Genomic DNA, 14,855 nt, shown 5'->3' on the forward strand with positions numbered 1-14,855 from the left:
CTCTTACCTCCATGAGCACAAAGGAAATCATTGTTAGAAATTGCGCCAGGCTCGGCAAATGTCTTAAACTTCAACAACCACTGTCGAGAGATGTAGAATTGCAGCAAACTTGGCTCATTTATGTTAAGGAGGTTAGACACTCTTCTCCTCTCCTTCTGGGGCTCATCATTGCTCTTTCTGTTAAACAATACAAACAGACAAAGGATTTTTCCTTTAAGGCAGGAATTTAGCTGCTTATTTCAAAGTCTGCAGCTGTCTGGCTCAGGTTCATTTCATGACAACAGGTAACCTAGGAATTTTAACAGAAATGGCCCAATTTAAATGACATATCTCTGTGAACACAGTGACAAGGTTTTCACAGTTATGCTATATGAATAGTATGGTCAATTTGAAAATGTATTACCTTATAATAATTTATAAAAGTGACTTCAAAACAGTGGCGGCACGGTGGCGCAGTGGTAGTGCTGCTGCCTCGCAATTAGGAGACCCGGGTTTGCTTCCCAGGTTCTCCCCATGTCTGTGTGGGTTGTTCTCCCCATGTCTGTGTGGGTTCCCTCCAGGTCCACAGTCCAAAGACATGCAGGTTAGGTGCACTGGTGATTCTAAATTGTCCCTAGTGTGTGGGTGTGTGTGTGTGTGTGTGTGCGCCTGCCCAGGGATTTATTCCTGCCTTGTGCCCTATTTGGATGTTTGGCCGCTTCTGGATTTTTAGGTCCTTATTTCCAAATATGCAATGAATCCCATTCATTTCTTATAACACATTCCAGAAAAAGATAATTACATTCTTACTTAAACCACATATATCAATGAGATATGACTCATAAAGTAAGATTTAAATGACAAACCTAATATAATAAACTTTTTTTTTAAAACTAGGATCACAGAAGATTTTAAGAAAAAATGCCTTTGCTTACTTATAGAAAAGCACATAAGCTTCAGCATTTTGCACACTTGTTTCCGAGACTTCAGTAACGCTCTGATCATCAAACTCATACCACAGGTTGTTCAGATCATTTCTGCAGTATGCTATGTAATGGCCACCTGTCAAAGTCAAAAAGAAAATGGGTGATTGAAGTGAAAATATTGTGTGCTGTTAGTATAATAGTTTCGATACAAGCAGTTTAGCAGACATTTCTGTTTTTGGCTGCTCATGCTTTATAAAATCTGAAATAGTATTCTCTTGTGGGCAGCGTCATTCCATTTTAATAGGCATGTGGCAACAGCATGCAGGCAGATCTGGCCTTACTTTTAAACATAAACAATCAACATCATTTAAGAAAAAAGAATAAACAATAAATGCCTTTTGAAATTATATTTTCTGCACAGTTTAGTTTTAAATCTGCAAAAGTTAAATGAATAATGGACATCTGAGAAGTAAATCGAAGCAAAATCATTAAGCAATACATTTCTGAGTAGCTGACAAATGGGAGAAATATTTATTATATCACAGTGAAATATGGCCTGAAAATTAATGTTTTGCTTATATGAGAGTGTTAGGAAGGCCACAAAAGGCACATAACTTAAACACTGAGAAGTGGAGAATTTTAATATTAACCACAGAGACTATAAAAGTACCATTAAAATTGTGCTATGAGAATAGTACATTTAATCCTATATTACACGTCAGTTACCTAGTGTCTACAAAGAAATGTTGAAATTTGATGGCCCACAGAGTACTACTATCAGGTATACTAATTGTAATCTGAGTGATGAAGTTACTCCTAGGCCTCCTGGTATGCTCTGCTGGCTTATATTCTATTTCTTCTGCCATTCCCTCAAGGACTTTCTGTTCAGTCCCAGAATTAATCTAATACTTCTTTTCTATTCTCTGAATCTTTCCTTACTGGAACATGGAAGCCAGTGTTAACTGCAGTATTCCAGGTGCACATATAAACATTATAGACCTAAAGTAGAACATTTCTAGACATGTACTCAACACAACAAAATATACCTGTAAACCTTTATATTCACATTTTAGTCTGTTCTTTACACTCTAAATATTTAAAAAGACTTTAAAAATGACATCTACATACTGCTAGCTGTTCCATGGTGGCAGATGACTGACAGCAAATCATAAGTTGAGATCTGAGCTGTGCTGTCCTTAGCAAGAAATGGCTGTAGGTCAAGCCCATCCAAAGGGAAAGACACGTGGGTCCCGATTTTGGTAGAAAACATCAGCTCATGTCTGAATCTCTTCAGGTGAATGCAGAGAATCTGTTGAAATGTGGACAGACACAATTGTAGTGTCAGACAAGAAAATAATGCATAAGAATAATTTAGAAGTGGTGATATGTGAAAGCACTTTCAGATTAAGTACCTCTCCACTTTTACATAATGTATTGTGAAGTACAGGAAGGAACCATATCGATCCTAAATATTAATTTAATCTACTCTTTGAGAAACAGATCTGTAAATTATGATGCTAAAACAAATGTAGTTAATGACTGAATAATACCTATTGTACAGCATTGACTGACCAGAGTTGACACTTGAAGAGAGCAGAAAAGAAGATGAGAAATTAAAACTACTTGATGTGCTATAACTTCCTGCAACAATGCAATGAATTTAGCTTGTCTGGAAAGTAGATAAATGATAGGAATGTTAAAAATGAGGTTTTAGTCAGTTGAAGGTGTAAATCTTTCACTTTTATCATTGCAGTGCACTGTGTCAGAGAAGAACAATTCACAACATCACATGACAGGCTCCATATACAGTTGAGTCCATAGACTACATTAACATATGGGGGGCAGGGACGCCCAGAATCTATACTAATAAAAGGCAAAACCCTCACTGACTGACTGACTGACTCACTGACTCATCACTAATTCTCCGTGTAGTAGTAGAAGGCTGAAATTTGGCAGGCTCATTTCTTACAGCTTACTTACAAAAGTTGGGCAGGTTTCATTTAGAAATTCTACGCGTAATGATCATAACTGGAACCTATTTTTTCGTCCATATACTATAATAGACTTCTGCTCGATGCCCGTGGGAGGCGGAGTTACGCCTCCCACGTAATTTAGTGCCTGCCCATATAAGGCCGTCCATCAGCGGCAATCCAATAGAAACACTGCCGCTAAATATTCACGGGTGAAGGACTGTGCTTATGCAGAGGAAGATGAAATGGTCAGGGTGGTGTCTGGCACAAACTCACCGAAACTGCAAGAGAAACTTTTAAGTGCCGGGTCTTAGCTAACATTAAATACAGCCGTGGACATCACACGAGATGGCACCAGCACAGCTGGGAACCTTCAATGCATGTACACCGAGCAGCTCACGTGAACTGATGCTGTGCACAGACAAAAAGCAACAGTTGCAAAGAGTGCTGAACAAAAACCGAATTATACAACTGCGGAAACAAAGCACGGTGTGAACCGTAAGTTTAAATTAAGTTTATAGACACACTCCTGCTGCCGTTTGTCATGCCTACGACGAGTATGGTATTCACGAGATACAAGTTTAATGAGAAGACACGATGTATAAACGAGACTTTGGATCACTTTGTTGCAGAGTTAAAATTGCTGCAGCAAGAAACTTTGAAGTGCCGGGTCTTAGCTAACATTAAATAAAGTCGTGGAAATCGCGAGATCGCACGAGCACAGCTGAGAAGCTTCGATGCATGTACTCCGAGTGGCTCGCGTCAACTGACTTTGCAGGACTGGAAAAGATTAAATTAAGTTCATACACACGCTACCGCTAAATATTCACAGGCAATTTCCACAACTTACTACCGGGAATGCCTGTTGAACATCTTACATTCACGAGTTCCGATTTGGGTGGTGAACACTTCGATGAATGAAACCTGTTATCTTTACAAGCGGTTGACAAACACGGAATAAACTTGAACACAACACGTCCTCCAAAAACGAGCCTGATTGAAAGAAATAATGCTAATCAAATCCTTGATGACAGCAACACTCATAACGGTCACAAGACTATTACATTGACAATCATGTTACATTATTTTTAAAATGTTTCCTTTTCTTAGCACAAGCACAGCTGAGAAGCTTCACACATTGCATGCATGTGCTCCATAATGCACGCGTCTATATATATATATATGTAAACACTGTGTGTATATATATGTGTGTATATATATATATGTATGCCAGCAACACTCTCCGCTGCAAGGTGCGGGTATTTTGCTAGTTTATATATATAATCCACTAAGGCAAGACACCCATGGAAAGGCAAGACACCCATGGAAAGCACGCCGGAAGGGCCATGGATTCACTACGTCGCCGACAAGTAAGACACCTATGGAGCACGCAGGAAGGAGCCACGCCGGAGGTGAATCGCCATATGCAGCGTCTAAAACGGTTTGCGAGGGTATCCCATGGGATCCTTAAAACAATCCTTTACAACTGAGGTTAAAACACAATGAAGTAAGCAGTCTTTAAAAAACGGGTTTTCGGTTGCGACGCATGACCACGTGCACCATAGCAAACTGTTTTACACGCTACATACAGCAATTCGCGTCCGCGACAAATATGCGTCTTCTTAGATGTTCCTGCAGGAACATGGAAAGTCTACGTGAGTCACAGGTGCATCTGGACTGTGCAAAGACGACAACGACTCAAGTGATGAGTTGGAGGTGGGCACATGAGCGATGGCGGTCTGCCAGTTTTCAGTCACAGACGATTGTGTGTTGGTTCGTTCCATGCATTGTTACAATGTTGCTTTTCTTGCTGATGTATTACATTACCGATTTTTCAAATGTTAATTTTCTCCTGTGCTTAAAATCATTAAAAACCAGCCTGATTATGCGGCATGGTGCCTGGGTTGGCTAGTTGTTAAAAAATTATAATGATGTTTGAAAATTGGAAATTTTTTAGTTTATGAAATATGACTCCAAATATTAAATTTGTGTATTTTATTTTAAATAAGATGTAGCTTTTAAGTGAATATGCTGTGTGGCTAGGACTACAGCTATACTATACAAGGTTACAAGGGAAAACTAGGAATGTTGTTAATTTTGTGCATTTAACCAAGAGTTTAGCAAAAAAGGTATGGAGAAAGTTACATGCAGGCAGAGGACAAAAAGTGCAGCAAACAGGCGATTTAGCTCAAGGATGACAAACTACTGGCAGGGACAAGAATTCAATGGGTTAGTGAGAACAGTAAAAGTTGAAGAAGACAGTGTGGGCCAAGTATGAGATAACTCTAGAAAAGGGATCCACTAGATCTGTTATTCTTTTGAACCATAAATAATTATATTTACTTTTAAATATGTACTGTTAAATGACTAATAATTAATAGTGGCAGCACTCCAAGAATGAAGTGTTATATTTGTAAAATTTGTATGTTTCTGATTTTTGCCTGTTGCTCCTACTCAGGCTGGCTTTACACAGTATACAGTGGATGGATGCTATGAGAATGCGCATTTGGGGGAGTCTATACAGAGCTAATGAGATAAACATCTGACAATGGAAAATCCTTCTAAATCTTTGAAACCTTTTGCTGGGGCCCCAGATGGATTTTGATTTAATGAATGAGGACACAGGCCTACTCTGTCGGCAGTGAGCACCGGTTCTGGATGGGATACTAATACAAGCCGAAAAAGAATAAAAATAAAAAGCCCACTTAAAATGAGACCATACTGACGCAGCACCTGACCTGAAAGAACTGTAATAGGAAACCAATAGATTCATCTTTAGTTTACAGTGTTTTTAGTATGGAGCCTCTTTCCAATGCTGCTCAGAAAACACATCAAGAACTGTCAGGCTTCCTCTCATGACAGCTCTGTAGAGCCCCTGTTGTGCCATAACACAACAGAAGAACTCTGAGATCTGTCGGATGACATGAGCCCTAGGTCAGAAAGCCAAATGGTAATTATAAAGTTTTAAAGTCGTGTCAAAATAGCTGTCAATATTTACCTCTGGAAGACTCTGTACTTTGCAGAATTTTACACCATTTCTTAACCTGTGATAAGGAAGAAAAATATCATTGAATACAGTTACAATATTTCAGCACTTTGCACAATGCTCTATTATTTAATTAATGCTTTAATAGGATATAAACTCCAAAGCTTCTACAGACATGAATTACACATACGGAGTATTACTTCATGGTAAAACAGCAGCACAGCCCTCCCTAACTAGTGACTGATTAGCCTTGGTAGGGGCGATTCAGTCACACTCTAAAGCTAATAATTATCCTGTGGAATGTAAAGAAATTACTTGACCTCAGAAACAACCATGGAAACCAATTATTAATAGGAACAAAGACTCAACATAGCTGGAGTGAGTATGTTTCCTATAACAAATGTACCACTGTGACTTTGTTGGAATCTATTACTGCAAAAAAATAAGGCATCAGCAGTTTCACTGCCGACAGAAACATTCATTCAGCAGTAAACAAGGACAAACCTGCTGTACATGATATTCTGACCTTTCCAACTTTAACAGTTAACATCTTTTATTGCATTTGACATAGATCAGGTCTTCTAGCAAACACGTTTTCCTTGTAAATTAAGTATACAGATCATTATTATTCAATTAACTTGGTTTTTATTTTGAAATTAAATTAGAGTTGCAGAAAAATGCAGAATGTGACAATCATTTATCAGAGCAGTTTCAAATGTGCAACAGAAGGCAAAATATGACCAAATCAAAAGGCAACAATGCAACCTACAGAACTCGATGAGCAGTAACAAGAAGCACCTTGCTTGAACTTTTTTTCTGAACAACTGGTACTGTGGTTATGTACACTATGGGGTGTCCCAAAAATCTCTGATCTCTTCTGTTCGGCAAATGGCCTGTGAGAGAGGTATTTTCAAATCAAGCATACATTGCATTTTGAAGTGCACCCATTGGTAATATTTTAATCTAACATCAGTCCACGCCCTCAATGAAGATGATCCTGACACGGAGAACTGAATATTTTTAGTGTATTTTTTGGGACACCCTGTATAAGTAATAATGTATTCGACTGCTGATGGTCATAACTGTTATAACTGTTTCTTTGTAAATGTATCACTGCTCTTAAGAAGTAGTTTCAATTAAGCATTTTATTGTTCAGCATAAAGAGCAGCCTGGCTTCAACCTGGGCATTGACTTGGGAAGTCACTTTCTCAATACATCATCCTGTCTAACAACTACAAGAGGATTCCCCTCTCAATACTTGATTATCTAAACAGCCACAACATATATAAGTATGTTCCCCTGCACAAGTGATCAGTTCCCACTGCATTCTGGGGAGATTGTAGAATTTGATCATTTATCAACATTTGACTATAATAATGTGCGTGGTTTAGACTGACTGTGCTGCTGGCTAGTAAGCCACCTGCACCCCCTCACAAAACAGGCGGCAACACCATAAATCGCCTAAACCATGTGGGGAATCTCTGCAAATGACAAGTCTCAATCAAAGAGATGTAACAGAACTTTTCATGTTAGGAGTAAACCAAAAGTATTACCCTACTTACTTCTTGCACTTTTCACAGCTGTACATATTATCCCCTACGGAGAGAACAGGAAAAATAATTTAAAGATTAGATACATGTTTTTGGTGACCAGAGTTATACCCATGGAAAAATTATGTGATTTACATTTTTCTCCTTACAGCTGATAAAATATTTTCAAGGTATCTACTGAAACAACATTACATACCAGTCATCTTAAAATGTTTAATTAGCACATGTTTGTCATGTTTTCTTCTTCCAATACATTTTTCATACGTTATTCAGAATCCAAGGAAACACTTCTCGTACTCTATGGCTTAGTCTAGAGACTTAAGTAAGATTCAACTCACCCTTGAGTTCATCTCTCGCAAAAAATGCAGCCAAGCAGTCTTGCAAAGTTACTACGGGCCCCCAAAACCAGCTGACATACAGGAAAAAACAAAACAGGCAAGTTATTTTTGCAAAACAGGAATGTGTCCAACACAACTAGGATTATGTGAATGATTTTCCAGCACAGTCTACACACCTTTTAATATATTCCATCACAAATGCAATCCATCCCTGTGGGGCATAGGCTTCTCCACAAGACCCTGCTTTCACTAGGGATGTCTGGTGAGTTGAAGAATGTAGCTTGGCCAGGTCCTCTTTACCTGGGATAGGTAGCGAGATGTCCTGAAAGGTTTCCAAGGTGACTGACACCTGAAAAATATAGTCAAATGAGCACATCATGTAGCAGGACTTCTTATTACAGGATACAGCACAACATTTATGGAACTTCAAACTGAAGAATGTATTATTATTAAATGAATCATTCTGTGGATTAATTTTGGTATCGAGCTTGTAACTACAAAACAAAATAAATGTGCAAGAACAGCAAACATTAAAAAAAAATCAAAAGCAGTGTCACCCAGAACTGAACTATTTACCACTCTTACCTCAACTGTCTAGCCAATGACAGCTTTAATTAGTTCTCTCAGTATTTAATATAATGCTTTACAATGCAAATGAATACATTTCAATATAATATAAATCAAACTGATCCAGTTATGACCTCCAAGTTAAATAAATGGATAATCTGCACTTAAATATCATCGTTATTAACTACATATACCCACCCGATCACAGGTCAAGCACTGAACTGAACTGACAATAGTGCCATCAAAAATATCAGAAATCACACTTCGGTATTTCTTCTGCATTTTCATCTTTTGAGAGAGTAAAGGTGCCACTGTAAAACAAACACAAAATGCATAACTGATGAATACATAAAAAGATTCATACTGTCTACAAAAAATGAGTAGATAATAAGCATCCAGAGAACCAAACTCCTTCTTTAACCTTATGGCTTTTTCACCAACTGCACTTTGTCCCAATAGCTGTGTATTTGCGGGGTGGTGGTCTGTTGGGGTTTCGCATGGTTTTCTACAGATTTTGACACAGACTGGTATGTCAACCAGCTTAGAAATTTACATGGTTTGTTTTTGTTGATCTTTCTTTCCTTCTTAGTAAGCAAACTATCTCTGCATGTTAATTTAGGGTTTATAACATTATATTCAGAAGGAGACAAGGGTAATTTTCCAGTTTTGAAAACTTTCACTCTTAATCACTTCTTGTTAGTTCATTCTGAGATGAACATGGAGGTCCTAGCCTAGGTCACACCAGGTTTTACTTCAAATAATGACTATGCATCTCCTTTGTCTTCAAGTCTCATTTTGCACCAGATTGAGGGTCTATCTTATCTGATTTCCTTTTCTATATCCATCATTACTATCTCAGTTCTTTTAGGTTTACCTTTTCCATTTATAAACTGATTGTTGTTGGTGTTATTTTGCGTTTTGATCACCTCTGCAATGGTTAATGCTGTTCCCTTACATCTCCAGCCTGGTCACTGTCTGTGTAGACTTTTTCCCTTTAGTCTGTAAGGGTTTTTCATCAGGTACTGAGGATATCTGCTAGGTTAATCAACCAGGTGTGATTGTGTCTGTGGTAGTGTGCATATTTTTTTAAAATAAAATCAGTGTGTCTCAGGTTCCATGGGTGCGGCTGCTGGGTACTTGATATTGATGTGAGCTGGTTGCTTGATTTGGTCAGCTGCAAAGTGGAGGCAAGCAGTCAGTGATGGCCACAGGCAGAGTGACCAAACAGCACTCGTGGGGCAGGGTCACTCTTGCTGACAGCCCAAGGAGAAGGAGGGAAAAAACGTTCCAGTAAAAACCATGGACGCCAAGGGACAGAGGCAGAAGAAGGAAACAGGGCTTTCAGTGTCCATGCTGAATGCCAATGGATGGGTAATTCCATGACAAACCATCATACTTTTGGACCTCATTGTCACAGATTTTAACAAAACGTGGCATGCTGATTTGGTCACATGAGTAACCTATGGAACTGAAATTGCACATGTATTGGATCAGTAGTAAGGGAGATTTAAGCTAACAAAGTTTGAACTTGTTTTTGGGTGCTGGATTATGACTTTGACTGGCTATATCTACCTAAATATAACTTGCACAGAAATAGTCCCCATATTGTTATAAAGCTCTTTTCAACTCTGTATTTTGTGTAACTACTATACCATACCCAAAATAAAAACATACCATGTTGAGTGATTAAAATTAAAAACTAAATATTACTAAACGATACTGAAACTATAGTTTAAAATTGGTCCATTTTTATTACTAAAGCTACTTATAATGTCTTGAACATCTCCAGAAAATTTGGTCTTTGGTTTTTGAGTCGTTGCTGAGATATCACTACTTATCTGAAGTGTGTATCAAAACCACAATTCCTCAAAATGCTGCTGAATAGCAATTAGTGGTCAGTGAATGGTACAGGGTTATTAGTGTTCATGAAAACTAAGACTAAAGCCAGAAATAGCAGTGAAAACTTCACTTTAATTGAAATAAATATAAAAATTACAATTAATAATGAATAAAAAAACAATAATTCCAAAGTAACTAAAACAAAATAGAATTAATGGTAAAATCACAAAACTAATAGTTTTTCTCTTCAGTTGACACTTGTGATTTCTTGAGAAACATAGGCCTACTAAATCATGCACTCTTTCATTGTATGTTTTTAGAAAATATAGATCAAGCCTCTCCACATGCACCTTAAAAACTAACACAAAAAATTAACCAAAACTAGATGGACTCTTAGACCACTAAAGTGAGGAACGAAATTCAGCTTTGGTGGAATCATGGATAAGTTACATACAAGCTGTACTGTTTGAACGGTATGGTGGCAATGTAAGAACATAAAACAATGGCTACACTCTTAATTTATGCTCCATCAGGGCCTTTGATGTTGTAATTGTGTCTCTGCTTGAAAATGTGTATGTCTGTCCTGTTGCCATCACAGGTTCAACTACTAAAATCACATCCTGATGATCCATGACAAGTGTATCAGGATGGTATGGGAATGAGTACGATGGAGATGGTCCATGAGCATGTAAAAAGTTCAGTCTCAACTTTCCATTGCTTGGCATAGTTTCTTCAACACATTCTAGCCTCCAGTTATCATCATATGCAACCACAACATAACCTTTTATACTTGAAAATTAAAGTGATTCCCTAAGTGTGCAAACCCTTTTAATCCTTCTTTCCATTTATGCAGAAAAGAGTTTGACATCCACTTTGTCAGCTGACAACAGATGAAAGCCATGGAGTTTCGGAGTACCTGGAATTTTCTTGGTAATTGGAATCTCTTCATCAGGTATTCAGCTTCAAGTTGGTACATCTCTGTTGTGACAAATTGGATATCAGTGGATATTCCTGATACTAGACTCGACAAATTCAAACAGCTGGAGTGGAGTTAGAATCTACCCATCAATGAGTCGTTGTAGACTAGCTTGTTGCAGTAAGGCGTTTAACTGTCCTCCCACTCCATCACATGGGCCTTTGCCATGTGATATTATAAAGAAGTGGCATTCTGCAGGTATACCAAAATTCACCTCATGATGGCACAAGGTGATGAAATTTTTCAAGTTTTTATACTGAGCAGTGCAACCATCCGATCAGTGATCATCTTCTTTGGATGCCCATAGGTCTCATCAAGGAATTTAATAAGCAGTTTCTGAAAAAGGTGAACAGCAACAGTGTCATGTGTGTTGCAGTCTGAGATGACAATAAAGGTGACTTTCTGACAGCAAAGCTGACTTTCTCCTGTTTCTCTTCTCCTTGATGGTAGCACACAAAAGTATGCATTATTGCCCGAAGATTGTTCCAGTGAAATAACTGAATGGAATCCTGAACTACAAGACTGTAATTCTCCACAAAATCTGCCACAACTGAATGTTCCTGGTTGAACAGACTCACGAGTTTGTTGGAAAAATGGACTCTGCTGTTTTGCAATAAAGTCATAACACAGAACTTTTTGAAGACTACCCAAGACAGACTCTAGGAATTCAACAGCTAACTGTCTCTTTGTCTCAAGCCTAGATCAATCAGTTGATGTCCACTGATTATACACCACATTGTCAATCATGCCGTTTTTCTATATAGTCCTCTAGTTTAATAAGGAGATTAGTTGTTCCTGGACACTCTGAGCAATCCTGGAGGAAACATCTGATGGTTGGAGGGTTGCACTGTATTGCTCTAAAGCAGTCGCAATAGTGCATTATCTCCATTTGAAATGATGTCCAAAGGTACTCTGTCAAACATAAGTTTCATGTTTAGATGTTTTGTACACACAAATACACAATGTGTGCTGCTGGATTCAGCAAGAACACACTGTCTGGGTCGTAGTTCAGAAAATGTTAAAGAATGCGATTTTGAAATCTAGATGCTTCTCTTTGAAGTGTTCAAAAGCCTATAGAAGGTTGCAAAGCACAAGTCTCTTTTGAATAAGTTTCCTCTCACCATCATATCATTACTTACACCTATGGTTGCAATACTATTTCATGTCAATATGACCGCTATGAAAAAGTCCCATTTGTGGTATGAAGTCATGTGATACCACTTATAAGTAACTAGCCGTTTACCTCAGCTCCACCCGCGTAGTAGTGAAATAGGACAGAGAGGAGAGTCCTGCCCGGCTCCCTACTCCTGATGTCACGATTCCCCTTCCCTCGGCAAGTAGCCTCTGTCTCGGATTAGCACGAATATATTGCTCCTACAAACGAACTATGATTCTTAGCGCAATAAGAAAAGTTGCGAAACTAACCGGAATGTTCAAGCGCATTATAGAAAAAAACCCAACCTAAATCTATTAATTAGTTCTCTTGTTCACTAGCGAAGCGGAGGTAAGGAACGTTGGATTTTATATACTGTATATAGCGATGATAGCTCAGTAAACGACTCAAAAAACGAAGACCACATTTTCTGGAGATGTTCATGACATTATAAGCTAGATTTAGTAAAAAATTGACCAATTTTAAAATAGAGATTTTTTTGTTATTCAATTTATAATATTATATTCACTCATAATATGGTAATTTTAAAACGATATGAGAACCATTCCTGTGCAACTTACATTTAGGGTTTAGGGAGATATAGCGGGAGCAGCCGAAAGAAGAATAACAACAACAACAACATTTATTTATATAGCACATTTTCATACAAAAAAAAGTAGCTCAAAGTGCTTTACATAATAAAGAAAAGAAGAATAAAAGACACAGTAAGAAAATAAAATAAGTCAACATTAATTAACATAGAATAAAAGTAAGGTCCAATGGCCAGGGCGGACAGAAAAACAAAAAACCTCCAGGCGGCTGGAGAAAAAATAAAATCTGTAGGGATTCCAGACCATTAGACTGCCCAGTCCCCTCTGGGCAATCTACCTAACATAAATGACTTGATGATGATGGTCATGTAGACATCTGGCTTTTAGTCCATCAATGTTGGAGCATCATGATGCTTTGAGTAGGTTAAGAAGTCAGTTAAAGTCATAGCCCCCCCAACCCCCCTCCCCCACAATAAGTTCAAACTTTCTTAATTTAAATCTCCCATAATATTGATCTATGACACAAGCAATTTCAGTTCCAAGGTTTACTAACATCATCAAATCAGCATGTCAAGTTTTATTAAAAGCTGTGACGACGAGGTCCAAAAGCGTGATGATCTGACATGGAATAACCCGGATGACGGTGGGGACACAAGCCAGAGAAATGGCAGAATGTGCTTGTCAGAAGGTGTTTTGCTGCTGCTGAGCTGACTACGTGGGCGAGCAGCATGGACATAGCTTAGAAGGAAGCGCAAATGGTTGTGATGTGTCTTAAAAGGGACAGATCCTAACAATTTTATTCACTTTTAACCTGGTTTTAGATTTATTTATGGTATTTGAAAATTATTTATTTATAACAGACATTTTATTGTCTGAAAATAAAAGCACTAATCACTCTGTACCAACTCTGGAGGTGTGTTCGTGTCTGTGTTCTCATTGTCCAGCCCATTCTCTGTTTATGTCTATGAATGTACCAGATTCCTGGAGCTAATGCCAACTGCGGGCAACCGACGTGTCAAAATGATGGACAGTGAATGTGTATGTGAACATACCCTCGTCTAGGGTTGCTGCTTTGCAGTCAATGCTACCTGGACAGGCTTTGTGACTGGCTTAGTTTCAGTTAAGGATACTATATTAAAAATAAAAATAAAAATTGGACTGAATTTTAAAGTCTAAATGAATAAGGATTATAAATGACATTAGTGTTATTTCAAGAAAGGGATTGTGTATAAGTGGGATATTAAAGTTTCTTAAATTTCAGAAATGTTGTACTTTTCACTGTTATTTTTGTACTTTCACTTGGAAAAAATAAAGAGCAGTCATAGCTTAGATAAGCTTGGATATTACGTTAATGTGGATGACAATGAGAAAATCATGTTTTTCATTTCTATTGTTTTTTGAATAAAATGGAAAAATATTACAAAGTAATGAAGGAAGCCTACCTTTCTTGTGTGACGAAACAATGCTAGGCCACATGGATGCAGACTTTGGAGGACTACTGGACAGTTTAGAGTTGGTCCCTTCAGCAGGTATAGGACTATGAGGCCTTGAGGTACTGTTCCCACTTACATCCGGGTAACATTCTATTAACAATAGTAATATTATACGGTTAAAGACAAAGAACCTACAGTTTAGAACAACTTGTTAGGTATCCAAAAACAACAGACAGACCTCACATTAAAATGGCCTTTGTGGCTCTCTTGAGTCAGCTGGCCTTTCATTTCAAAGTTACAGGCATGCTGGAGTCCAGAGGGGCACACAGTCAAATTTCCATACACAAACACACTAGCAGCAGATGAAAGGCGTTGCCAGGAGTTACGTAGATACTAGCAATAGCATATGCAGGATAAAGAGAAGTCAAATCTTTTTTCAAATGTCCCAAACAATACTTAGTCTGGTGGGATTTAAAATACAGTGGCATGGTCCTATGTTCCCCGTCTTGGCATCTGATTCTGAGGGTCAAGAGTGCTGGTTCTTTAATATATTTTGATGTGGTCTTGTAAACCAAATGCTTCTGGAC

General features: G+C 38.0%; 1 protein-coding gene across 1 annotated transcript in view; it reads right to left on the reverse strand.

Annotated features, from left to right (window-relative positions):
• usp33 (ubiquitin specific peptidase 33) overlaps positions 1-14,855 on the reverse strand; it is a 66,026-nt gene that overhangs the window by 13,798 nt on the left and 37,373 nt on the right. The window contains exons 10-18 of the mRNA XM_039736040.1: positions 14,278-14,418; positions 8,515-8,627; positions 7,926-8,098; positions 7,750-7,820; positions 7,424-7,457; positions 5,874-5,919; positions 2,034-2,214; positions 915-1,041; positions 8-177 (exon numbers count right to left, since the gene is read on the reverse strand). Of these exons, the coding sequence (XP_039591974.1) occupies positions 8-177; positions 915-1,041; positions 2,034-2,214; positions 5,874-5,919; positions 7,424-7,457; positions 7,750-7,820; positions 7,926-8,098; positions 8,515-8,627; positions 14,278-14,418 (1,056 nt within the window). The remainder of the gene's footprint in view (positions 1-7; positions 178-914; positions 1,042-2,033; positions 2,215-5,873; positions 5,920-7,423; positions 7,458-7,749; positions 7,821-7,925; positions 8,099-8,514; positions 8,628-14,277; positions 14,419-14,855) is intronic.

The sequence above is a fragment of the Polypterus senegalus genome, chromosome 14, assembly GCF_016835505.1.
Source record: "Polypterus senegalus isolate Bchr_013 chromosome 14, ASM1683550v1, whole genome shotgun sequence".
Lineage (NCBI taxonomy): Eukaryota > Metazoa > Chordata > Cladistia > Polypteriformes > Polypteridae > Polypterus > Polypterus senegalus.